This window comes from Neofelis nebulosa, chromosome 4 (genome assembly GCF_028018385.1).
Source record: "Neofelis nebulosa isolate mNeoNeb1 chromosome 4, mNeoNeb1.pri, whole genome shotgun sequence".
Taxonomy (NCBI): Eukaryota; Metazoa; Chordata; class Mammalia; order Carnivora; family Felidae; genus Neofelis; species Neofelis nebulosa.
Window position 1 is genome coordinate 93,658,113 of NC_080785.1, and position 25,908 is coordinate 93,684,020.

At 42.0% G+C, this 25,908-nt stretch overlaps 2 protein-coding genes across 13 annotated transcripts in view; one reads left to right on the forward strand and one right to left on the reverse strand.

Annotated features, from left to right (window-relative positions):
- NME8 (NME/NM23 family member 8) overlaps positions 1-10,536 on the forward strand; it is a 59,888-nt gene extending 49,352 nt beyond the window's left edge. For 9 of the 11 annotated variants that reach the window (XM_058725423.1, XM_058725419.1, XM_058725429.1 and 6 more), the window contains one exon: positions 4,845-5,033. The gene's annotated coding sequence lies outside the window, so the exon portion shown is untranslated. Of the gene's footprint in view, positions 1-3,068; positions 3,333-4,844; positions 5,034-10,298 lie in introns of those variants that run through there. The other 2 variants (XM_058725420.1, XM_058725422.1) reach the window with 2 other exon arrangements.
- A 2,122-nt stretch (positions 10,537-12,658) lies between these two features.
- Positions 12,659-25,398, reverse strand: SFRP4 (secreted frizzled related protein 4). Of its 2 annotated transcripts, none has more exons than XM_058725432.1 (6): positions 24,953-25,398; positions 23,527-23,607; positions 23,359-23,424; positions 21,033-21,231; positions 17,632-17,695; positions 12,659-15,256 (listed from the first exon to the last, which is right to left on the reverse strand). In XM_058725432.1, the coding sequence occupies exons 1-6, from the start codon at positions 25,395-25,397 to the stop codon at positions 15,071-15,073; spliced, it is 1,041 nt and encodes a 346-aa protein (XP_058581415.1). In that variant the 5' UTR covers position 25,398; the 3' UTR covers positions 12,659-15,070. The 2 variants fall into 2 exon arrangements, with proteins under 2 accessions (XP_058581415.1, XP_058581416.1); XM_058725433.1 differs by lacking the exon at positions 12,659-15,256 and adding an exon at positions 15,955-16,847.
- Positions 25,399-25,908: the final 510 nt, after the last annotated feature.

Genomic DNA, 25,908 nt, shown 5'->3' on the forward strand with positions numbered 1-25,908 from the left:
GAAGCAGTGTCAAGAGGGAATTTTTGAGCAATAAAGTATTAGGTTAACAATCTCAAATTAACAAACTAAATTTGCACTGTCAGGAACTAGAAAAAGAAGAAACAGATCAAACCCAAATTTAGCAGAAGGAAAGAAATAATAAAGATTAGAGTGGAGGCAAATGATATGGAGAATATAAAATCAATATCAAAAATCAACAAAATCAAAAGATTGTCCTTTGAAAAGATCAAAAGCCTTGACAAAAGAAAGGTCCTGCCAGCATGGTAGTGGAGAAGGTAAAACAGGGGGGTGGGGGAGTGAGGGGGTGATGGGTCCGTGACTACAAGTGAAACCTTCTGTGCTGGGACTGTTGAGCTGCAGGATGTTTGCTGTGGGCTTCAGGACCTTGCTCTTTGGGTACTGGAGCATGATGACGTGGAACCCAGTGTAGACACCTAAAGATTGAGGACTTCAAGACCCTCATGGCACTGATGCCACTGTTTCAGACAGAGAAGGAACAGAGGGTCCTACAAGATGCTTTGGGAGAACCTGGAGGAAGAGACCTCCTGGAAAGACGTGCCTGCCTGGAAGGTGGTAAGTCTGTGTTCTACACAATGTGCTGGGTAACCCCTGTGATGGGCAAGCTCTAAGGGCTGCCCATGAAGGAGGAGATTTCTCAGCTGCCTATGGCTTCATATGGTATCCATAGGGGCTTGCACCGCTTGGAACACTGGACCCCTGCATCCTCCCCACTGGGAAAGAATAAGTGCTCAGGAGACCTGGAAAAAAAAAAAAAAAGATGAAAATTACTAAAATCAGAAGTGAAAGAAGGGACGTTCTACTGCTGAATTTAAAAAATATAAAGCATTATAAGAATTCTATGAACAATTGTTTACCATTAAATTGGATAAATAAGGTGAAATGCAAATTCCTGGGAAGACACAAAATGCAAAAACTGACTCAAGAAGAAACAGAAAATCTGAATAGGCCTATAACAAGGAAGGAGAACAAATCAGTAATGAAAACCTTGCCAAAAAAGAAAAACCCAGAACCAGATGGCTTCAGATAGAATTCTCCATTCATTGAGAATTCTATCAAACAATTAATAAGAATTAACTCCAATTCTCAAGCTCCACAAAAGAATTGAAAAGGAGGCAAAGCTTAACTCATTCTGTGGGGCCAGCGTTACCCTGATACAAGAGCCAGACAAAGAGGGAAAAAGAAGACTACATAACAATAAGCCTTATGAATATATCAACTCCAGAATCCTTGGTAAAATACTAGCACACCGAATTCAACAGCATATTAGAAGGATTATATACCATGATCAAGTGAGATTTATTTTAGGAATATGAGAGTAGTTCAACATATGAATATCAAGGAATGTAACACACCACACTAATAGAATGAAGGAGAAAACAGATATTATCTCAACTGAAACAGAAAAAGCATTCAACAAAATGCAACACCCCTTCATGATAAAAACACTCAATAAATAACGAATATAAAGAACTTCCCCAACATGATAAAGGCCATATGTGAAAAACCCACAGCTGACATTATAGTACAATAGTGAAAGACCGAAAGCTTTTCTTCTAAGATCAAGATCCTGACTTTACCCACTTCTATTTAGCATAGTATTGGAAGGTCTAGCCAGAGCGATTAGGCAAGAGAAATAAATAAAAGCATCCAAAATGGAATATTATTAGCAGGTAGCATGATCTTGTACCTAATAAACTCTGAAGAATCACACACATACAAAAAATTGTTGGAGCTAATTCTGTAAAAGTTCAGGATACAAATCAACACACAAAAATCATTCATGTTTCTATATACTAACAATGAAAAAAATCCCAAAAGGAAATTAAGTAAGTAATTCAATTTACCATAGCATAAAAAAAATAATAAAATACTTAGGGATAAATTTAGTCAGTGTACAAGCACAAGACTTTTACACTGAAAGATATAAAACAATGCTAGAAGAAACTAAGGAAGATGTAAATAAATAGAAAGACAGTCTGTGTTCATGGCTTGGAAAACTTAGTATTGTGAAGATTACAGTGCTACGCAAAGTGGTCTACAGATTCAACGAAAGCCCTAAAAAATCCCTTTGGTGTTTTTTACAAAGGTGGAAAAACCCATCCTAAAATTCATATGAAATTTCAAAGCACTCAGAATAGCCAACACAATCTTGAAAAACAACAAAGTTGGAGCACTCCCACCTCCTGATTTCAGAAGTTAGTAGTAGTCAAAACAATGTGGTAGTGGCATAAGGATAGACAAATGGAATAGAATTGAGAACCCATGAATAAAACTTCACTTTATGGTTAGTTGATGTTCAACAAAGGATGCCAAGATCATTCAGTAAAATGAGAACAGTCTCTTCAATAAATAGTACTGGAAAGACTAGACATCTACATTTAAAATAATAAAGTTGGGGGGCGCCTGGGTGGCGCAGTCGGTTAAGCGTCCGACTTCAGCCAGGTCACGATCTTGCGGTCTGTGAGTTCGAGCCCCGCGTCGGGCTCTGGGCTGATGGCTCGGAGCCTGGAGCCTGTTTCCGATTCTGTGTCTCCCTCTCTCTCTGCCCCTCCCCCGTTCATGCTCTGTCTCTCTCTGTCCCAAAAATAAATTAAAAAAAAAAATAAATAAAATAATAAAGTTGGGGGGCACCCCAGTGGCTTAGTCCATTGAGCATTCGACTTCGGCTCGGGTCATTATCTTGTGGTTCGTGAGTTCGAGCCCTACATTGGGCTCACTGCTGTCAGCGCAGAGCCTGCTTCAGATCCTCTGTCCCCCCCCTCTCTGCCCCAACCCCACTTGTGCTCTCTCTCTCAAAAATAAACAGTAAAAAAATTTAAACAATGAAGTTGGACCATTACTTTACACTATATACAAAAATTAATTCAAAATTGATCAAAGATCTACTTTTAAGAGCTGAAACTATAAAACTCTTAGAAAAAAAACATAGGGGTGAATCTGTTGGACCTTGGATTAGGCAGTGATTTTTTAAATATGCCAAAGGCACTGGAAACAAAAGAAAAAAATAAAATGGTCTTAATCAAAAATAAAAATTTTGTTCATCAAAGGAAACTATGAAGAGAGTGACAAGACAACCCACAGAATTGAAGGAAATATTTGCAAATTCTACGTCTGATAGGGGTTTAATATCAGAAATGGAAAAGGCTTGAACAGACATTTCTCCAAAGAAGATCAACAACTGGCCAACAAGCACATGAAAAGATTCCCAACACAATTAGTCCTTAGAGAAATGAAAATCACAACCAAAATGAGATGTCACTGCACACCTAACTATGATGGCTGTAGTAAAAAAAGGACTATAACAAGTGTTGGTAAGGATGTGGAGAAATGGGGACCCTTACACATGATGGTGGGAATATAAAATGGGGCAGCTACTATGGACGACAGCATGGTAGTTCCTCAAAATGTTAAACATAGAATTATATGTGACCCAGCAACTCCACTCCTAGATATATATCCAAGAAAATTGAAATCAGGGATACCAACATATACTTGTAACACCAATATTCATAGCAGCATTATATACAATAGCCAAAGGGTGGAAACAACCCAAGTGTCCATCAACAGAAGGATGGATAAACAAAAATGGTATATACCTACAATGGAATATTATTTATTCCTCTCTCTGTCTCTGTCTTTCTCTCCTTCTGCCCCTCCCCCCTCACATGTGTGCACATTCACGCTGTCTCACTCTCTCAAAAAAAAATAATTTTTTAAAAAAAATTTAAGAAAGGAGGGGCACCTAGGTGGCTCAGTCGGTTAAGCGTCTGACTTTGGCTCAGGTCATGATCTCGCACTCCGTGAGCTCAAGCCCCATGTCGGGCTCTGTGCTGACAGCTCAGAGCCTGGAGCCTGTTTCAGATTCTGTGTCTCCCTGTCTCTCTGACCCTCCCCCATTCACGCTATGTCTCTCTCTGTCTCAAAAACAAACGTTAAAAAAAAATTAAGAAAAAAAAGAAAAAAAAATTTAAGAAAGGAAATAGGTTGTGATAGTTGCAAACAACGCAGACATACTTAAAACCACTGATTTGTATACTTGAAAATAGTTAAAATTGTAAATTTTATGTTCTATATATTTTACCACAATAAAAATATCTTAAAAGTAAAATAAAGAATAGTTCCTCAGGAGAGCACAAAGATCCCTCCCAACAGAGTTCTCCAAACCCCCTCCTCAAATGATACAAAATGAAGCTTGCCTCACAACACATTAAAAAAAAATGCGTGTAATCCCAACATCAAAATCCTTAAATAGTAAGCCTTTACTAAAGTTTCTTGAAGAGATACCAAAAAAAGGGATTTTTTTTTTTCAAACAAAATATAACACCACCACCACCACCACCACCACCACCACCAAGAAATTCCTAAAACTCCTTGTTGGACACCTCTGTCCCCAGAATCCCTCTGGGCCCTGCAACTCCTTCCCCAGTCATCACCTCCTGCTCTTGACTTTCCTGCATGTTCCGTAAAGAGCTGCACACTCAGGCCTGTTGTCTTTCGCAGCTCCCTCCAAATTCTATTCCCCACCAGAATGGCTTAACCAGCAATTCTGAACCCTTGAAAGGATCAGGTAGAAAGCTGCAGTTACTCACAGTGAATGTTTTTAATTAACCCTGTCCACAGAATTTATTCATTCACTTATTGGGTTGAAAACCCATGCTGATTGTTTACTTGCTGAATCAGGCAGTATTCTCTGCAAAGAAAAGAGACCATCTCCCAAGTGTGATTGTACCACCTGTCAGGGATTTGTGTGCAAAATGGAAACACACAACTGCTCTAAAGTTAGTTTTCTGTGTATCTCATCAAGTATATTCTTTCTTTCTTAGAACTTTGAGAAGATAATGCATGTAAGTTCGCACTGACATACGAGCATGTGGCACAGCTTCCTGGGAGGAATAAAAAGGAAGATACTCTCTGGAGGAAAACTCAACGTTACCTCAAGTTAAAAACTCACCTTAAAGTGAAAAACGTATGGGTGTGCATAATAACAATAAAACAGGTAACCTTCAAACAAATCTTAATGTTTATTTTTACCCTATCTTTCTGAGAGGATTTAAGGTGGCTTGTGTAAATGCCGCCCGGATCCAGCAACATAATTGGGGAGGAACGTGGAATGTGGGGAAGAAGAGTGTAGGATGGATCCAGTGAAGCCAGGAGTGGAGTTGTAGATGAAATGCATACGAGGCCCTAATGTGTATTTAGAGGTGGCCAAAAATTTGACTCTAAGCCTTTCAGCAATGAACTCTGAAGAGGTGTCGCGTCAGTTTACATAATTTGCCATCTAACTACAGGACAGTGAGGTCATGCGCCTTGTTTCCTGATGCTAAGACAAGACAAGTCTCTTCAGGGATGCAGTGGATAAAAGCCAGAGTTTTCCCTGGTTTTGGCATTTCCTCCTCTCAGGATGTAATCTGATGATGGTTACTACGGTGATGCGCTTAAGCTTTTAGCCAGAGTTAGGTGTAAATCCCAGCCTGCTGGCTCTGAATCCTCCTTTTCATTCCACTCAAGAGAACATACTGGAAAGCAAGTGAGCAGAAATGATGTTCTTGTAAGATTAACTTTTCATCCTGATTTTTAAACTATAATGTTAACAAAGATACAAACTTTGATCATTTAGCATTCTTTTTATTGTGATAAGAACACTGAGCTCTATCCTCGTAACAAAATTTTAAGGGTACAGTGCTTTATTGTTGGCTTGTAGGTACAATATTAAATAGCAGATCTCTAGAGCTTATTCATCTTACTTCGCTGAAACTTTAGGTCAGTTGATTAATACTCCCCATTTCCCCCTCTCCTGGGCCCCTGGTAACCACCGTTCCCATCTTTGATTTTATGAATAGGACTACTCATGTGGAATAACGTAGTTCTCATTTTCTGCGTCCGCCTTATTTCACTCAGCGTACTCCTTTCAAGGTCCATCCACGTTGTCACATTTTGCAGAACTTGCATATTTTTTTAAGGCTAAACAATATTTTATTGTACGTGTGCAGCACATTTTCTTTATCCATTCATCTGTCAATAGACATTTTGGTTGTTCACACGTTAGCTTTTGTAATTAGTGCTGCACTGAATGTGGGAAAGGTAATATCAAGATCCCATTTTTAATTATTTTGGATACATACCCAGAAGTGGGATTCTTGAATAATATGGTGGTTCTATATTTTTTGGTAGTTCTATTTTTTAATTTTTGAGGAACCTCCGTACAGTTTTCCAAAGCAACTGGGCCAGTTTGCATTCCCACCAAGAGTGCCAGCAAGGTCTCCAGTTTGTCCACATCCTAACAGAGACACACATATATACCATCCGAGCAGGTGTAAGATGGCATCTCACTGTGGCTTTGATTTGCATTTCCTTGGTGATAAGTGACAACGGACATTTCTTCATATACCCGTTGGCCATTTGCATGTCTTCTTTGGAGAAAAGTCTGTTCAAGTCCTTAGCCCATTTTATTTATTTCTTATTTTATTTTATTTTATTTTATTTTATTTTATTTTATTTATTTCTTTAAAAAACATTTATTGCTTATTTATTTTTGAGAAAGAGAGACAGAACATGAGCTGGGGAGGGGCAGAGAAAGAGAGAGACAAAGAGTCCAAAGCAGGCTCAGGCTCTGAGCTGTCTGCACAGAGCCTAGCGTGCGGCTTGATCTCATGAACTGTGAGACCATGACCTGAGCCAAAGTTGAAAGCTTAACTGACTGGGCCACCCAGGTGCCCCCTTAGCCCAGTTTTTTAAAGGAGTTATTAGGTTTTCTTTGTTACTGAGTTTTATTAGTTCTTTATAGATTTTGGAATCAGATGTGTGGCAAATATTTTCTCCCATTCTACAGCCTGACTTTACATTCTGTTGATTGTTTTCTTTATTGTGTGGCAACTTTGATTTAGTCCCACTTGTCTATTTTTATTTTTGTTACCTGTGCCTTTAGTGCTGTATCTGTGAAGTCACTGCCAAGACCAGTGTCATGAAGCTTTGCCCGTTTTTGTTTGTTTGTTTGTTTGTTTGTTTGTTTTCTGGGAGCTTTACCTGTTTGTGTCTTATGTTTAAGCCTTATTTAAAAAAAGTTTAAGAGAGAGAGAGAGCACAAACAGGGTAGGGGCAGATAGGGAGGAGGGAGAGAGAATCCCAGGCAGGCTCCATGCTGTCAGCACAGAGCCCAATGTGGGGCTCGAACTCATGAACTGTGAAAGCATGACCTGAGACAAAATCAAGAGTCGGGAGCTTAACTGACTGAGCCACCCAGGCACCCCTAAGCCTTTGTTTTAGAGCAGGCTGGACCCGGCAGGGAGTGGCCTGCAGGTACCCACACTGCTGACTCAGCCTCCTGTCTACACAGTCCAGACATGGGGATGGGGACCTGGCCTGCCTGGATTCTGGGAGTCACATGGCAGTGTGCAGTTTGCTCCCCCACAACCTAGTGTTGGGTGTCCATGCCCTGTAGGCCTGTGTGGTCACGGCCACCCCGACCAACTGGCCATCTGCCTGGGGCAATCGGTTCCCTCTGCCGTACCTCCTGCTGCAGAGGCTGGACAGATTGTTAGGGCCAAATCCCATGTAGCCCTGCTGCTTTTACCAGATGCCCCTCTCCAGACCTGGACTTTCTTATCTGCTCTCTCTGCACTGGGAAGAAGGGGAAGCTATGGTGTCTGCCTTCTCTGTACTCCTCTGTGGTAGATCCATCCAAGCTCCAAGGCTGACAAGACCTAGGCTAGTCCTCTGGGATCCCTCTCAGGAAAGTTGGGGCACTGGACACCCAAACCAATTCCTTCCTCCCCTTGGGAGAAGCCAAGAGTTAGGGGGTTTCTTCCTGATCATATGCTGCTGTGCCGGATGCAGGGACTCTGGGCGGGGGGGGGTCCCAAATCTCTCTACTGGCTTTGGGGATTCTGGCTTCACGGTCACCTCGAGTGCAGGAACTTTCCACTTAGTTCCTGGAGTGCTTGCAAAGGAAATTTGTTCATGGACTGTTGTTGAGTTGGTGAATTTGCAGAGGGAAGGATGGTCCAGGGCTTCCTACGCTGCCATCTTGCTGACATCACCTCTTGATTATTTAGTATTAGTAACACCTTGCTCACCTCAAAACTCTAGTGTTCCAACATTATGTTTGAGAAGCACGTGTGAATTAACAGTAAGGATATTTCTCAATTTTTCTTCAGAACACGTTAAAAAAAAAACTAGGGTAAATCAATTACTGGCTTTTTTTTTTTATTGTGCAGAAAAATAAGTAGAGTAAAAATCTTCACCCTACTTCCTTCATATTCCCCACTCCTTCAGATCAAATACTATTAGCTGTCAAGTGGCACACTCTGGAACCGTCCAGAACTTCAAAAGCATTAAAGCAACAAAATTAACAACATGTTTCACCAGCAGATGGCATGTTTCCCTCAGTTGTCTATATATGTGTTCTTCTCTATATGACGATTTTTATAAGCAAGACATAGATAAGGAAAGGGTATTTCTTTAGGATTATAGAATCCCTTTTAAGCTAAGTGCTCAGAAATCCACTAATCAACGCCCAAAGAGATATACTCAATTAAACCTTAATTTGTGTTGGTGCTGGTCTTGAGATTGAAGTTAGTGGGTGGCAGCACCATGAGGCAGGCACATGGGAGCTGGGGTTGGCAGGACCTGCGAATATCTTCTTGCCCCTGCGGAAGAAAGGTTAGAAGAGGCTAGAAAGTTGTCAGCGCCCCAGCTCAGTGGGCCGATCTTGAATCTCAGCTGGACAGAAAGCACCTGTCTCAGAAATATCAGCCACTGAGGCTGAAGCAATTGAGGACAGAATCGGATTATGAATTCCACTCTACAAAACAACCCCTTTCTTTTAGGACTGGCTCTCTTATGCACCTTGACCCTGAAGCCCCCGGTTTTTTGATCGCCCCACTTCGTCCCTATAGCCACCTTTTAAGACAGGAGACCTGAAGCATTCTTGGTTGGAGCCGAATACATTCCAGAATCCTCTGATTGGATCCCATTCTCTGTAAATAGATTCCCTCAGGAACATGGACGGGTTTCCTAAAATATACTATGCCCCATTCTATGGCCCTCTTCCCGGACTCTGTTGGTGCCCTTTTTGCTCACTGGGGTGGATGCCCCTGGTACTGATTCTTGCCTGAACTGTGTTTGAACTTGCTCATCCCTTGGAAACTACTTTGGATGACCTCCAAGGTCAGTTTTCTTAATGCTTTTAATAAAGGGAGAAAGTTGACTAAGCAATTGTTCATGTGATCTTCAGCGGCCGAAATATTTCAATGACATAATAAATATTTGAAATTCTTACAAGACTAAAAATGTTAATGAACTTTTAAAAAATGTATCAGTTTGGTTCAACAACAGCATTTGAGATATCCCTTGATACCATGATGGAATTTTATTCATAATACCATTTTTTGCTGAATCCAAGTTCTTTGCACTTCATCATGTGATTCATGTTGTTACAATGTTGTGACGCTTGGAATCGGCCCTCTGGGTATGAGTCTTCCCTGTTAGCTAAATTTCATTGCTAATGAAGTATGCTCGTTTTCCCTTTCAAAGTACATCACTAATGCGATCCACGCTCACCATTATAAAGTGGTTCTCATCTAGATATTCCAGCTACATATTTTAGGATTATCCAGTTAGAAAATGGATCTCATACAAATATTGAGCTAGATACACTGATGCTTATATTTTTGTGCTGACACTGTGTGGACCTGTAAAGGCAAAATTACACATCATGGACTTTATTACTGCCATGAATTGCCTTGTTAACTACCTCCTAACTGCCATTCTTTACATTCTAGTACAAAGAAACCTCTCTTAAGTAGAAGGGTGAATACCGTAAGACTGTAGCTGTGATCGGCACATTTTCCCTTCAATAAATTTGAAATAAAACAAAAAAGACGTGAAGACATTGAAGTTTTGGGGTTTTACAGATTCAAATAGTTTATAGATGGCAATTTCCAAAGTTGACTGGAACATTTGTTGCTTGACACCAACCATGGGGACCGTTACTGACCAGGTATCCAGACACCATGGTCTGAAATGCATTCCTAACATTGTGCCAAGACCAGGCTTCCATGGACTGGTTGCCATCCATGACCGAGTGAGGCAGGACACGAGGGCAGAGCTACTCCCGGGAGATGAGGGACTGGATGTCTCGCTTGTCTCAACGCTCCCCAATAGCCTTGCCAAATTCTCCTTAAGGCATCGAGGAAGTCTGGAGTGCATCCACTCAACCTCTCTTCCCTCCCGTTGTCTGTTCTGCCAGCCCTGTTCATCTCCCCTCCCGTCTCTCTCAGTAGGTGTTTCCTCGAATGGAATCCTTCCATGCTTAACTCCATTTTGTGCCTGCTTCTCTGAGGACCCAGATCAGCATACATGTCATCGACGAAGCCGTTTCCATGTTTAAGTGTCTACATGGCTTACAGCCATACGACTTTCCATTTTGTTCTCGCTCCCTTTTTCTCTTTCTCATGATATTTTTGTAGCATCTTCTAAAAGTAACATGTACTAAAAGTAACAAAATACGCAAAAGCACTTATACTTTGTGCTCTTGTGCTCATTTTTTTTTCCTCGTCCTGAAAATTCAATCCGAGTGGAAAATTATTTGTGTCACAAAAATCTGGCGTGCCTTAGGAACCACATTTAAACATCCCTGCTCACAAGTAACTGGCAAAATAAACTCTGGTACCTCTAAACTATGTGGTTGTAGAAAATGAAAATACAGTTTTATTTCTTTATATGGAAAGGCAGTCATGTTACATTATTCTATTCATATACTCAACCAGAGAGAGTCTGGAAGGTTGGCATCAAAATGCTGATTTTAACATTTGGAGTACTTTTCTCTCTGTCTTTTCTCCACTTATCTCTGTTGTTTGAATAACAAAAAGGGGGGATATTTCATTGCCATCCTAGGGTCGAGCGTTCCTTTGGAATACTAACGTTAAGGTAAATACACCATCCCACATACTCCCTCGATCTGAAGAACACATCATTGCTTATCAGTTAAGCCACCAAGTTGACAATTCACTAATATTTTTGGTTGACATGGCTGTCACTGTTACATGATACATCTTTTAGAGTAAAATGCTTTTCAAGAATTACTTTCCCATTAGGAAACATGATCAGTATTGGTGTATATTATTCTATAACCGAAGCAATGATTGGTTCCTATTGCTCTTTGTGTGGTGATACATGAGCCTTCCCTCGAATAGCCGGGCTTTATGTTACTGACCAAGCAGAGCACTTTGGCCTGTTAAGTTAAAATTGAGTAACTCTGGGGGCCCAGATCTTTCTCTAGCAACATGTGAGGTGTCAGATAAGCCCTAGGATAGCCTTTCTCTTTTGGGCTGGCTTATGAGTTCTAAGGTCCCATTCAACTTTCTCATTGCACACTTCCAAATAACCACTTTTGCTTTTTGAGTTGGTGATAACAGCAGGTAGAAACTTGTGGTTAAAAAAACAAAACAAAACAAAACAAACCCCCCAAAGCCAAAACAAAAAGCAAAAAACAAAAAAAAACAACAACAACAAAAAAACCCCAACAACATGCCCTTCTTTTTTATTTAGGAACTAGTTCCACCCAACAAAAGTACCCTAAAGCTAGTTCAAGTAAAGGAGTTTTATTGTAAGCTTGCAATGGATAGTTCTTTAAGTATCCAAGGACAGAAACCAAAAGTGTGTTCACACTGCATTGGTTTTAACTAAAAAGTAAAAAACTAAGGTTATTTATCCAAATTCTCATGTATCTTAAAAGAAGGCTGGACTGAGAGCAAATCTACTGACATGTCTGTTACACCCTAATTCTTTGGTTTCTCTAGCTGACCGGTTATATTCCTAAATTTGAATCATTAAAAAGATTGAGGAGGTTGTATAGACTTTCCCAAGTCAAGAGATTTATCATCTATCTATCTATCTATCTATCTATCATCTATCATCTAATTTATCATCACCATCTATCATCTATGTATCATCTATCATCTATGTCATCTGTCTTATCTATCAGTCTATCTATCTTATCTATCATCTATCTTATCTGCCATCTATCATCATCTATCAATCATCTCATCATAATCTATCTATCAATCATCTATCTGTCCATCAACTATATCCTCTTTGAAGTCCTTCATCACTCATTCCCCAGCTTCCTGAGTATTTGGAGTGTTGAGAATGTGGTCAGTGATAGCTCACAGAGGAAGAGCAGGGCTTTGCCCAAGACGACATCCGGTTTCCAGCTAAGATTTATAAAGAAATATTGGAAGGGCAAAACAATCTTAGTGAGGATTTGGAGAGTCAACATTTTTACCTATCTGTGGTCCAATATCCTGATGGATAATTGACACCATAATCAAGGACTTTCCTCGGTGAACATAACTCCATGGCCCAGCAGTGCTACTTAAACTGACTTATCCCAAGGGACCAATGAAGGATGTGCACAGATATTAGTTATCAAGATGTTGACTCAGTTATTCAGTATGTTCAGTTAAGAAACAACATCAATGCCTCATAACGTAAGGGTTGGTAGAGCAAACAACCACGGACTACAACGGAGCCATTATAAATGAGGTGGCATCAGCTTTATTGACATGAGAACTCATCTCAATAAGAGGCTGAGTGAAGAAGGAAGGTTAATGAACAGTATGTATAATAAGCTCCTGGGTTTTTTTTGGTTTTTTTTGTTTTTTTTTTACTCAAATCATTATATAAATGCATAAGAAACACCTGGACAATTGTACACCAAAATACTAACAGCAATCACCTCTGCATAGTGATGAATAGGATTAGGTAGGATTATAATTCCACTACTTGTATTCTATGCACGTATTAAATACTTTCTAGAAAATACATGTTTATTATTGAAAGACCAACAAAATTATTGAAAAAGTAAATGCCTCCCATTGTCCTTAATTATGAAATTTGTTGATCAAAATGTTGCAAAAATGCTATTTTTTCCTCACATAAGCAATCCAACCTTCAAATAATTCTCATTTCAATACCTCAGCTTTCCTCTCCACATATTAATATTTACCTCCTCTCACATGTATTTGGATGGAGAAAATATTTAAGGGAGAAAAATAAATCTCTGATCCTCACACAAAGACCACTACCACACTTGTTATATTACTCTTAGTGTGGGCTGATGTTTTTGACTTTTTCATAATAACTGGAGGCCTGCTTAACTCTTTTATCGATTAATCAAACTGATACACCGATTACATATTGTATGATGTATAAATGTGCACAGTTAAGTATTGTATAATGTATCATTGTTCCTAATGAAGTAGCAAGTTTTGTGTAATATTCAGTATATGATTTCAGTTAAATATTTTAAGTAAACAGTGCTTGAGTATGTAGTCATCTCCAAACTCTTATTTGTATTCAGTATTGCACTGAAAATAGTGTTTACTTTTGTTTTTTCATATGTGTTTGTTTCTCCATTCCCACGAAGAGTTCCATTTCTGATTCCCTTCCCCGAAGAAGCCCTACAATGCTAAGGAGGTAAGCTAGGCTGCCAGGGCCTTTTAATGGCCTTTCTTTGGATGCTCTGCTAAACATGTATCCAGCAGTCCTTAAGGGCCAAGGAAGTTTGGCCTTTCATATAGCAGAAACATACACCGACTGTTTCCTGGTACCCTTGTGTCAGTCCATCTACTGGATTCCTCTAACTCTGCCACCCTGGGGTGGTGGTGACACAGGCGTCCTGTTACACTTTTAGGAAGAGAGGGGAGCCCATGCCGGCATTCTTACTAGCCCCATTTCTCCACTCTCCCCTGGGTTACCCACACACCTCATTTCTGCGTCCCAGTGGCTTACAGAGGTGAGATTAGATCATGTGTCTAATGATCTTGTGTGAGTGCAACATGTCACTTACTCCTTCTCTGAGAAGCAGGGGCAATGGTAAACCTAAAGGAGATTTTCTATGTAAGCTTTCAGGTCATTCCTCTACATCTTTGAATGGAAGAGTGAACGTAGTTGCCTTTCCAGGGGCAGAGCTGGTGTGGGGCGGTGGCTGAGAACCAGGGGCTTTGGAGTCCTGGCCCTCCCACACTGGGCCCACAGCACCTCTGTAAGCACCAGCTACCAGCAGAGAGAAAATTCTTTCAGGCTTGGCATCAAGATGCCTAGGGCATCCTGGGAAATGACATGAGCATCACATACACCCGTGTGAAATTCTTGGGGGTGGAGTCGTTGGCATATAAAGCATCAGAGGAGAAACACACTCTGTTTCTGGTGCCATGTAATGGTTACTAACGAGAAGCGTCAAGGAATGTAAATTCAGAGCCTTTCCACCCAACGGCGTGGTAACCAGAAAATAAGGATCCGGATGTGGTATGTCTGCCTTTCCCTTTTATTTATTTAGTTATCATCATTATTATTTTAGTTTCTAGAGTGTGTCTAGCTAAAAACTCTAGGTGAAAGGCTTCTTTGTAAAAAAAACAAAAACAAAACCAAAAACAAACATTACAGTTTTCCATATCCTACTTTTCTAGATTGTTTGAAAATTCCCTTTCATCACAGAATTTCTTGTGCAAACAGTAAACATAGAAAGATCTTTTAAGACATTCATTCTTCATTCCTCTTGCTTCCCTCCTTAGAATCATTGCATTTTCAATCACATTCTGAAACATGACGAACATTCTAACGACAGAAGTCAAGCTGAAATACAACATATTGTAAAAAAAAAAGGGGGGGGAGTTTGTTTGTAATATGGCATTCATTTTACAATGCACATATTAGGTCAAATGGTAAGGACCAAAGCATCCTTTCCCCACCCAGAGATCTCACAGACCACGCACCACGAAGTCTACTCTGAATGCTGCGAGAAGCTTTGTCCACCAGCTCTCAGCTTTCATATACCTTCCATACCAAAGGACATACCTACCACTAGGGTTTTGTGGTGGCTTAAAAAGAAAAAATTGAAGCGTATCACTAAGAAAACTGCTGTATGATGTGTCTATGGGGAGGACTGCAGTCGTTAAGGCGAGGAGAGGGGCATCTCGCCCCCCCAGGCTGGCTGGGGGGTGCCTGGCCTCATCCTGAGAGGCAGTCTCCCTTCTGGAAAGCAGGTGGCTCACACTTTTTTCGGGTTTGTTCTCTTCTGGGCACTCCTAGCTTTGACGGTCTTCTTGGGGCTGGCCGGTTTGGGAGAGGGCGGCTTTCCCTTTGGTTTCTGGGCGTTGCTACGACCGGTACGCCCAGCCGTTCGCTTCTTGTCCTGAACTGTCCTCCGCTGCTCCCGGAGCCTCTCTTCCCACTGCTGGGAGGCAATTTACACACATGACCATCAGATGCATCTCATCATGTCATGCTGTTGCCCTAATATCAGAATTAATGCAATTTTTTTCCCACTGTAATCTATGAATCGTGACAGCAAATAAAATAGCTACCCTCCATTATCGAGCGCTTATCATATACCAGATGATTCGAGAAGGGCTCAGTATGGGAGGAAGTTTTGATAAGCGTTCGTTTCACTGAAACAACAGCCCTTCTAGGTGGACACCACGGTCATGACCAGGAAACGAGCACACAGAGCTTATTTATAGATGGTCACACAGCTGATAAATGTCGGAGCTGGGATTCAAATTCACCCAGTCTGACTCCAGAGCCCGAGGCCCCAGCCCACAGGTCCTATGATGCAACATCCCTACACAGCAAAGCCTTCTAAAAATGCTCTGACATATGGCTAAGAGCAGAAATTTATCCAGCCTCACTAGGAAGTCCAAAGGTCTATTCCCACATTTATGGATGGGCTCACCTAATTCTCTTACATCAGAAGGAAAACAGAGACCCCACTCACGTCTAGTAATCCACTCAAGTGCTAGCTACCCAGAACCCAGGAAAAATGAGGCATTCTGGGTAGTTGTTTCCTTGATAGAAAAAGATATACCTCTTATTATAGAAAGAAATACTATTTATTTAAGTAGCTGCAGGTAAGAAAAAACTGAAAAAGGCTCCTTGAATAGACACTGCTTTTTATTGTACAAATGCCCCTACTTTATTATATTTCATTCAGCAAAGAGTTTGAGCATGACCACAGGCCAGACATTGCTCTAGGCACTAGAAATACAATGAAATGAAAAACACTGTCCCCACCTTCCCAGGGCACAACTCTAATCTGTTCTAAAATAGTAAACATCTTACATTTGCTACTATATGGTGATATCTTCGAATTCTTACTGAAGTTTATTAGAATATTTGCTGCAAAAGTGAATGGCCCAAACAGCTAGGATTCTTTGCTTTTAATATTTAAAAACAATTTTTTAATGTTTATTCATTTTTTGATAGAGTGTGAGCAGGGGAGGGGCAGAGAGAGAGGGAGACACAGAATCCGAAGCGGGCTCCAGGCTCCGAGCTGTCCGCATAGAACCCGACGCGGGGCTTGAACCCACGAACCACGAGATCATGACCTGAGCCGGTCAGACGCTTAACTGACTGAGCCACCCAGGTGCCCCTAATTATTTTTTTAAAGTTTATTTTTGAGAGAGAGAGAGACAGAGAGAGAAAGCGCTGGGGGGGGGAGGGGCAGACAGAGAATCCCAAGCAGACGCCATGCTGTCAGTGTGGGGCCCAAAGCGGGGCTCAAACCTACAAACCGTGAGATCACGGCCTGAGCTGAAGTCAGACACTTAACCGACTGAGCCACCCAGGGGCCTCTAAATAGCTTTGATTTTTGAAAGCTTTCTCTCCTCCCAGGTTCTCATGGTGGACTTGCTTTCTACACTGATGCCTCTAATCCACTGTAGTCTTGGAAACCAGATAACCCATCCTGCTAGAATCTTCTGTCCAGTAAGGCTAAGCGTGCTCCTGACAGCTCCACGGTTTTCAGCTCAGATGGAAGTCATGTTATTCTGAAATGCACAGAGTAGACGAGGCTATGTTCAAACTACCTTCTCCATTAAGTCAGTATTAACATAGACTTCTTCCTTGCACAGGCAGTAGTAGGACCTTTTGTGAACCTGACAGCACAAATTCTCCTACATCTATCTAAACGTATTTACAGGAGAGGGAATGCTTTAAACATTTCAAACCAATGACCTGATTTCTTTAGTTCTGGTGTGACAGCATATCTCTGGGCAAAAAATTATTCTAATCCTCTAATTGCATTGCGAATATTTCCATGATGATACCACCAAAAATCATGGATTTGGCCACAAAATGATTACAGTTGGTATATATAATTTATTTTGACAAAAGTCTCAAAACTATTTTAAATATGGGGAGAGATTATGCTTTGTACAGAGACAGTAGCATGGATTTTAGAATTGTGGGTTCACATCCTTACATGTATATGTCTGTTTTAATCCCACTGGAGGTGAACTCTGCTCAAGTGCCTGTTTGCTAAAATAGTTAAAAACAAACAAACAACAAACAAAAACAAAAACCAAAAAAACAAATGCTAATTTAATCTGGAAATAACCATTAGATGAAGATTGAGTGTAACAAAATCATCTTTGAGGTTGAAGTGAGAATAACTTTGTTCTTAACTACTTATTCGAAAGACAAATACTGATGCTATTTCAACCTCCTATGAGAGCCTGGAGATGGAAGAAGGTGAAGGAAGAATCCCCAGTTCTATAGAATTTCTTTACCTGCGCTTAAATCCATATGTGCAGGGTTGCTAATTATACTTACTATGGATCTTTTACTAAGTTGGTCTCTCCATTTTTCAACTAAACAGTTTTCAAGAAGCATCATCCTGAAAAAAAAAAGGAATTTATTTTAAGCAATTCCGATTATGAAAGGAAAAAGTTAAAAAAAATACAAAAAAATTGTCAAATCCAAAATTCGTTGTTTTCTTTTTCTTTTTTTTCTTTTTTTTTCTTTTCTTTTCTTTTTTTTCTTTCTTTTCCTTTCCTTTCCTTTCCTTTCCTTTCCTTTCCTTTCCTTTCCTTTCCTTTCCTTTTCTTTTTTTTTAGAGACAGAGACAGAGTGTGCAAGCCAGGGAGAGGGGCAGAGGAAGAGAGAGAAAATCTTAATCAGGCTCCATGCTAAGCATAAGACATGAGGCTCCTTTTCACGACTGTGCGATCATGACCTGAGCCAAAATCAAGAGTCAGATGCTTAACCAACTGAGCCACCCAGGTGCCCCTACAAATCAAAATTCTTTATAACCCTTAACTCTACAATCCACATTTCCCCATTTATATTTTACTAGCATTTCCTTTTATTCTTCCTTGTACCTATATTCTTAAATCACACTATATATTTAGATCACACTGTACCTTTCTTTTTATCATTCTATTATATGCATTTTCTCATATAATTAGAATACGGCTTTAATAACCATATAATATTGCAATAATGATACGTAGACCTTTCCCTACTGTTGAATCCCTTTCATTGCTTTGCTACTATTAACAGCTTTTTGTTGAATATCCTTGTATATTTACTAGTGTGCACTGGCTTATTATTTCCTTAGGACAGATTTCTTTTCTTTTTTTTTTTTTTTTCAATTTTTTTTTTTAACGTTTATTTATTTTTGAGACAGAGAGAGACAGAGCATGAATGGGGGAGGGGCAGAGAGAGAGGGAGACACAGAATCTGAAACAGGCTCCAGGCTCTGAGCCATCAGCCCAGAGCCTGACGCGGGGCTCGAACTCACGGACCGCGAGATTGTGACCTGAGCTGAAGTCGGATACTTAACCGACTGAGCCACCCAGGCGCCCAGGACAGATTTCTTAAAGTAGAATTACTGGGTCCAAGAGTATGTACTTTCTCAAAGTTTTCTAAATCGTTTTCAGAATGGTTGAACCTTTATTCAGATCATGTTTTACTCTGGATTGGAGAATTAAAGAGGTAAATTTATTTACTATTTGTATTTCTTCTGGAACGTGTCCATATAGATTTATGTACATATTATTAATATATTGTAGTCTTAATGTGTTAAATATTAACTTATATGAACTCTTTATAGAGTAAGGCTACTCTCCCTTTGCCATAACTATTGCAAGTATCTTTCTCAACTTTTATTGGCTTTCTCTGGTGATTTTTATGTCCATGATATAATGTCATCAAAGGTATGTATTGACATTTCCTCTTGTAATTTTTTACATTAATTTCATGTTTGCAAAGTATTTTGTTATTCAGATTTCATACATCTATCTATTCACCTAATTTTACCCTCTATGATTAAGTTTTAAAAAATATCTCTTGAATCCATTTGAAATTCATTTTATGGTATTAGTATAAAGTGAAAATATGTACTATTTTTCCAAATAAAAACATTTGCAACATTTACTAACTAATATACTCACGTCTAATTGATTTGCCCTTTTTCCTTCCTAATACGTTACTTTACGCATTAGCATCTGTCTCAAGAATGCTTCCTCTGTTTTATTTATCTGCATGTCTACTCTTGCACCACATGGTTTTAGCAGTCTAACTTTGTTCCAGTTTTCTGTTTCTCCTAAGGCAGAAACCGATTTCCTTCCAAACGGTTATTTTCAAAATGTCCTTTACACGCCCTTGCCAGTTTGTGCTTCCAAACGATCGTTGTGTGAAGACATAACTCCCGATCATTCGAAAATATTTTTTATTGGTATTTTCATCAGAATGCCATTAAATCTATAAATGAACAGAAAGGATGACGGGAATCCAAATAGAATTTGGTGACTAGCAGTCTGGTACATTCCCAGAACTGCACCTAGTCCTGTAGCAGGTACAAACACCATGCGAGAGAAGAGCCCAGCAACATTCAGTCAACATTCGTTCTTTAGAGAGACAAGATATAAGGAGAACAGTTTGAAAGCCAAGAATACCCATGAGGCACCTGGGTGGCTCAGTCAGTTGAGTGTCTAACTCTTGACTTCAGCTCAGATCATGATCTTACAATCGTGGGATCGAGCCCCAAGTCAGGCTCTGCGCTGACCGGGACGGAGCCTGCTTGGGATTCTCTCTCTGCCCCTCCTTTGCTCTCTCTCAAGATAAATAAATAAACATTAAAGGAAAAAAAAAAAGCCAAGGGTACCCGAGGGAGGGTACAGATCAGGAAAGACAGAATACAGATCAGGAAGGTATTCAAGTGAGGTCAGTTGCAAAAGGTGTTTTGAAAAAATAGTCCACAGCTGTACCCAGAAGAAACAGATGAACATTAATGGCAGGGAATTAAAGGGAAGACTGGTTATATAAAATATGAATTATTCTGTTGGAGATGTATACTGTAGCCAGTTAGGGGGCCCATCCCGCACCCTGGTCTGAAGAGTTTGATTTTTACATTCTAAGGAATGTACCAATATATAAAAATATGCCAAGAAAAGAGATGTGGGGAAACACACTCCCAGCTAGAGGTACGCGGATATATGTGGGTGAGCGTGAGTGCGAATGTGTGTGTGTACGCAATGATCTATCAAACAAATGTCATGTACTTATATTGTGTGTAAGGAAAATGTGGACCTGTCGTCTCAAATGGCCGTCTTTACCTGATCATTAAAGAGCTCTTTAAAAAAATTAAGTATTTGCCACACCAAGATTGATTTGAATCATTTGAAAAGAATTGTTTTCACTCATAGTAATTTATCTGCCTATGATTTTTGAAGTCCTTTAACGAATTCTGAAATTGATTTTTAAGCATCCCATTCAAATACTCATATTCCTACTGTTCCTTAATGCCACGGGGAATTAAATGATATTTAGGCTATGTGATTATCGCAACAGAGGCATCTGTTGAAATTGTATTTTTATTTACTGAACTATTTTTAAATTGTCTATTTATTTATTTATTTAGAAAGGGGGGGGGAGAGAGAGAGAGAGAGAGAGAGAGAGAGAGAGAGAATCTTAAGCAGGCTCCACACTCAGCACAGAGCCTGACGTGGGGCTTGATCCCACAACCCTGGGATCATGATCTGAGCCGAAATCGAGAGTCGGGTGCTCAACCTACCGAGCCACCTAGGCGCCCCTTAAACTGCCTTTGTAAAAAGAACTACTGGCGCCGTTAAAAAAACAAACAAACAAACAAAAAAACACCACGACTGGTAAATGGGATTCATGTTTCCATTAAGCAGTGTGTGGTTTCCTCCCTCCCGCTCCGTGCCTACCTGGAGCGCCACTCGTAACACATGATGAGCACGTCTTGATGGGGCAGGATGTGGGGGCACTGGCAGGAAGAATTGGTAATGAGCGGGACCTGCGTCCGAGGGATGGGTGACGAGGACTTGAAGATCTCTTTCACGTCCACCACGGTCGTTACTTCGTTACAGCCGCTCCTCTGCACAGCTTTTATTTTGGCGTGAATGACTGCAATTTAAAAATTGATGGAAGTGTTGATGAGGCCTCTGCAGACAAATAGGGATGGTGTATTCACGCCAAGCCCTGAGCCTCTCTTAAAGAATCCCTCCTGTAATTATGGTCATGTCCAAACTGCCCAGATGCAGGCCAAAAGCCCACACAATCATACTGTCAGCATTGTCTTTAAAGTTCTGGATCAGCCTGCAAGACGTAAGAGCAAAGCGACAGGCGGGCTCGGTCTGGGCTCTGCCTCTGGGTCAGCGGTTGCTCCTCACTGGGCTACAGCGAGGGTGTGAAAAGAGAACCTTGCAGGTTTTTCTCAGCCTTAAAAACCTGATGTCAGTTTTGTTTGGACGTTTGTTTGCCGAGAACATATCAGGAGATTCAGTTACATAGAACGTCAGTAAAAATTTCATATAAACAAGTAGACTCTGCCTTGTGATTATCGGAAGTGAGAATCGTATGTTCTCAGAGTCACAAGCCACTTTACAATTTGTATGGTCCAACAGCCCGTCTGATGCTGGGACTTCCTGTCTTCCAAAGGAAGTTATTAAAGCTGTAACATTTGTGACCTGGACAGAGTCTCTGAAGATCACTATTCTTAATCCTTTAATTTCACAGACTGTCAAAGCGAGGTCTGCGGTGAGCAGATGTATAACTGTTATTACGGATAGCTGTTAAGTAATCACTGTCTGATCAAGCTTAAAATTCTGGCCCTTTTGGTCCCTTGCTATTACTGCCTTCCATGGAATTGTAATCAGCCTAGCATGGATCTCTGTCTTGGATTCCGTCCTAGAGAGCTTGTTTAGGAAGAAGGCAACGGACTTAAATAGAAAATGGTTTCATCCTCAAAGAAGTTATGTGGCAATGACACCATGGACAGTAAGACAGTGAAACTCAGATTAGCAACTAGGGCTGGATAGTGTCAGAGGAGGGGCAAAATCGTTTAGATTAACGTAATATCTACAAAGAACAGTTTTCAAACGACAACAATAAAAGCTACTGGAAAAGTCAGTTGTTGTTTTTTTTTTTCTTTTTTGGTAGAGTTACCCACATTGGCTATAATCTCAAATCTAACAACTTCACTAAGAGGTTATTTTTTCAGCCCTTTATATTGCCACGATCTTCCTACTTTCACATGCGATATGTAAGATAAGGTTTATGATTTCAAATTTCAGTTTGAAATATGGAAAACAAAGTTAACAAATAAAATGACCATTTTGCCAAGACAGTTCTGTTATTCCAGCAGAAGTAATTTAAGAAACGCAAAGCGGGGGGGTGCCTGGGTGGCTCAGTCGGTTAAGCATCCGGCTCTTGGTTTCAACTCGGGTCATGATGTCAAGGTTTGTGAGTTCGTGTCCCGCATTGGGCTCTGTGCTGATAGCAGGGAGACTGCTTGGGATTCTGTCTCCCTCTCTCTCTGCCCCTCCCCTGCTTGCTCTCTTGCTCTCTCTCTCAGAAATAAATAAATAAACATTAAAAAAAAAAAAAAAGAAATGCAAAGGAACATAAAACAACTCAGATATTTTAAAAGAACATATTTTCAATTAAATTTACTTTCAAATGAGAACAGTAGAATTACATTTACTTAAAAAAACTGAAAATAGCCGTGTTGACTGTTCTTTCAAATAAGAGAAGAGGGCATTTAAACGATGTCAATACTTATAGCCAGAGGGTCTCATGATTAACCTATTTCTCTACAGTTTCTTTTAGGTGTTAAATATCTATAAGTGTTTATAACTAAAAAGAAACATGGGCAGGTCTTAGTTCCTGGGCCTCTGGGCCTCAGATAATCAAATCCATGGATCACTCACCCATCCTTCCTGCAGCAAGGAAACCTCAGGAAGAGAAAAAGTCAGCTGGGCTGTCCTGGCTGAGTGGCACCTCTCACTGAGACCAAGAGGACCTTGATGTCACATTTGAGCCCTGAGCCACATCGCTGTTCTCCCTGGGTAATTTACGTTGTTTTTGCTTGATTTACCCAGAAGGGCAAGGCATTTTATAGTTGTTATTGTGCCTTCCAGAACCCACATCGTGAACCACGTTGGATTGGCTTTCTTTACTTTGGGATTGGCTTCGTGACTGGCTTTGTAATTGGCCAACTCGTCGAGTGAACGGCTTCATCGGACGACTTACCGTAGCTGTAGTTTTTGCTCAGATACGTCGCCAGAGTCGGCTTCACCTTTTTGCACTTGCAGCGGTCTGAAGGAGACGAAAGAGAGGCAGAGAGTCGGAAAAGTGTTCGGAAATCACTCTGGGGAGGAGGCAAAAAAAAAAAAGGGACTTCGAGAAGAAAGAACTCACCAGGGCTTAGGCGTTTACAGTCAACATCAAGAGGCCTCTCCTGTACCATCATGTCTGGCGTGATGTCTATCCACTTAACGTCTGAAACACACACACAGCCGCATGGGTGTGGTCAGTGACTTAGCCCGTTCACCCCCTGGAATAAAGAACCATCTGGAGAAATAAACTAACACGGCGTTACCAAAGAATAATAAATACTACATTGTAAAAGTGGCATGGGCTTGTCAACTACTTTCACACAGACATTCTTGGGCTTAGAAAAGAAGACTTTTGAGTGAGGTTTTGCCCATCCAGCACAAATTGATGTGAATGCCCGTCCATTGGACTTGGCTGACACATACAGCTAACTTTCCCACCCAAATCCATTTTAAAATGTTGGTTTTTCCAAGTGGACAGTTGACACTAATCAAAATATCCCGAATATTTCCAAATCTCCACCTCTCATTTCCCAGTGCAGAAACAGTCCACAGCTATATAAGACTCCCCCCACCCCCCACCAGCCAAGGCATAACCCTCTATCATTTATATAATTTAAGCAACAGATATGTTTTTCTCTAAAGCTCTGAATTAGAGAAGAGTTTCGATTTTCCCTTCCTTATACTTCTCTTTCTTCACGTTACGGACAATGTTCTGAGACATAACCTCAGAAACTACACTAAGGCAACAGCATAATCTCTTTAAAAGTTCAGTAACCTGGGTCAGGGATAAAAAAAGCATGCAAAAATATTCTTAGGCTTGACTTCAAGAAGTGGACTTAAATTCGTTCCTTCGTCCTAGAAAAGCAGTAAAATGACCGAAAAAAAGAAGCGGAAGTTGATATCCAATTAACCAAGATGCCGCAAGATAAGATGTTGACCGTGAAACAGACATCACAATTTTCCAGAAGGACTAAATTTACAAACTGCACTCCTCCTGGGGAGTGAAGCCTGCTACTGCTTTTTTTCCCCCCCAGAAAAGAGTTTTCAAGAGCTAGCACTAAGTGGAGAACCCTGATGGGGCTGTTTTAAGCATTAAACCGTACACGGAAAGCGCTGAATGCTAGCTCGGACCCCACCTATATACGTGTTCGTTGCTATTATTCTATCATTGTCAAGGAAAATGCTAATGACTCTCTTTAGAAGCACCTCCCTACCCGCCCCCCCCCCCCTTACATTCTCTATGGGACATAGTGTTCTTCCGCCCCCTACGTTTCTGGAGGGAGAGCAGACTTGTACCCATGTCAGGTCACCGCCCTTCCTACCTCCTCCAATTGTCGGAAGTGAGATTGGGTGGCGGAGGGGGGTGGGGGTGGGGGGGGGGACCGACAGCCCACCCACCCACTGGCATCGGTAGAAGGGGCCGCCCGGTGGGTTCTCCCGTGGAAGCCACAGCCAAGAATGCCCCCTCATCCCCCTCGGTCCTTCCTTTCCCTCCAGCTCAGGCTCACCCTCGGGAAGGTCGGTGACGATGGCCTCCGGCGAGATGCACACGCCGCGGTCGTAGACCGGCAGCTCTTCGCAGGCCAGGCTCTCGGGCCAGCTGTGGTTGTACATCTTCATGAGGGGCTCGCAGTCGTCGCGCGCGCGCTGGCACACCGACTTGCACGGCTTGATGGGGTCGTGCAGGAACTCCAGCGTGCAGATGGGCGCGTACATGGCGCAGAGGAAGAAGCGCAGCACCGCGCTGCAGTTCACGTCCACCAGCTCCTCGTACTGCTCGATGGCCAGGATGGCGTTCTCCTGCGTGCTGTGGTGCAGGTGGTTGGGCATCCGCGTGATGTTCCAGGGCATGTGCCGGCACATGGGGATGCGCACCGGCTCGCAGGGCGCGCCGCGCACGCCCAGCGCCAGGCGCAGCCCCAGGCACAACGCCGCCAGGACGGAGAGCAGCATGGCACTGCCCTGGCGCGCTGCCGCCCCGACAGGCAGAAGGGGCCCTCGGCTCCCTGCCCCCCTAGGCTCTCGCCCTCCCTTCCCCGGGGAGGAAGTCCCGCGGGGCACCGGAGAGGCTCTCCGCCCGCGCTGCCGTCGGCGGCGGTGCGGGGCCTCGCGGGCCGGCCGGGGGTATCCGGCGTCCGGCGCACCGAGCGCGAGCAGCGCCGGCCCTCAGCCTGCGGGGCGCGGACCCGCCCGGGCAGCTCCAGTCCCGGCCCCGGCAGCTCCGAGCGCGGCCGGCCCCGGCCATTGCGGGACCCTATTTATCCCGACACCTCCCCTGACGTGGGCTCCGAACGCTCCCTTGGCAGCGGCGGGCGCGGCGCGGGCTCCCCCTCGGCCGCCCCCCCCTCCACCCCCACCCCCCACCCCCCACCCCCCAGCCCTCGCTTCGCCGGAGCGGTGACATCATCTCCTCCGGGCCGCAGCCCAGGGCTGGAATCCTGCATTTCCCCAAAGTCCCTTCCTT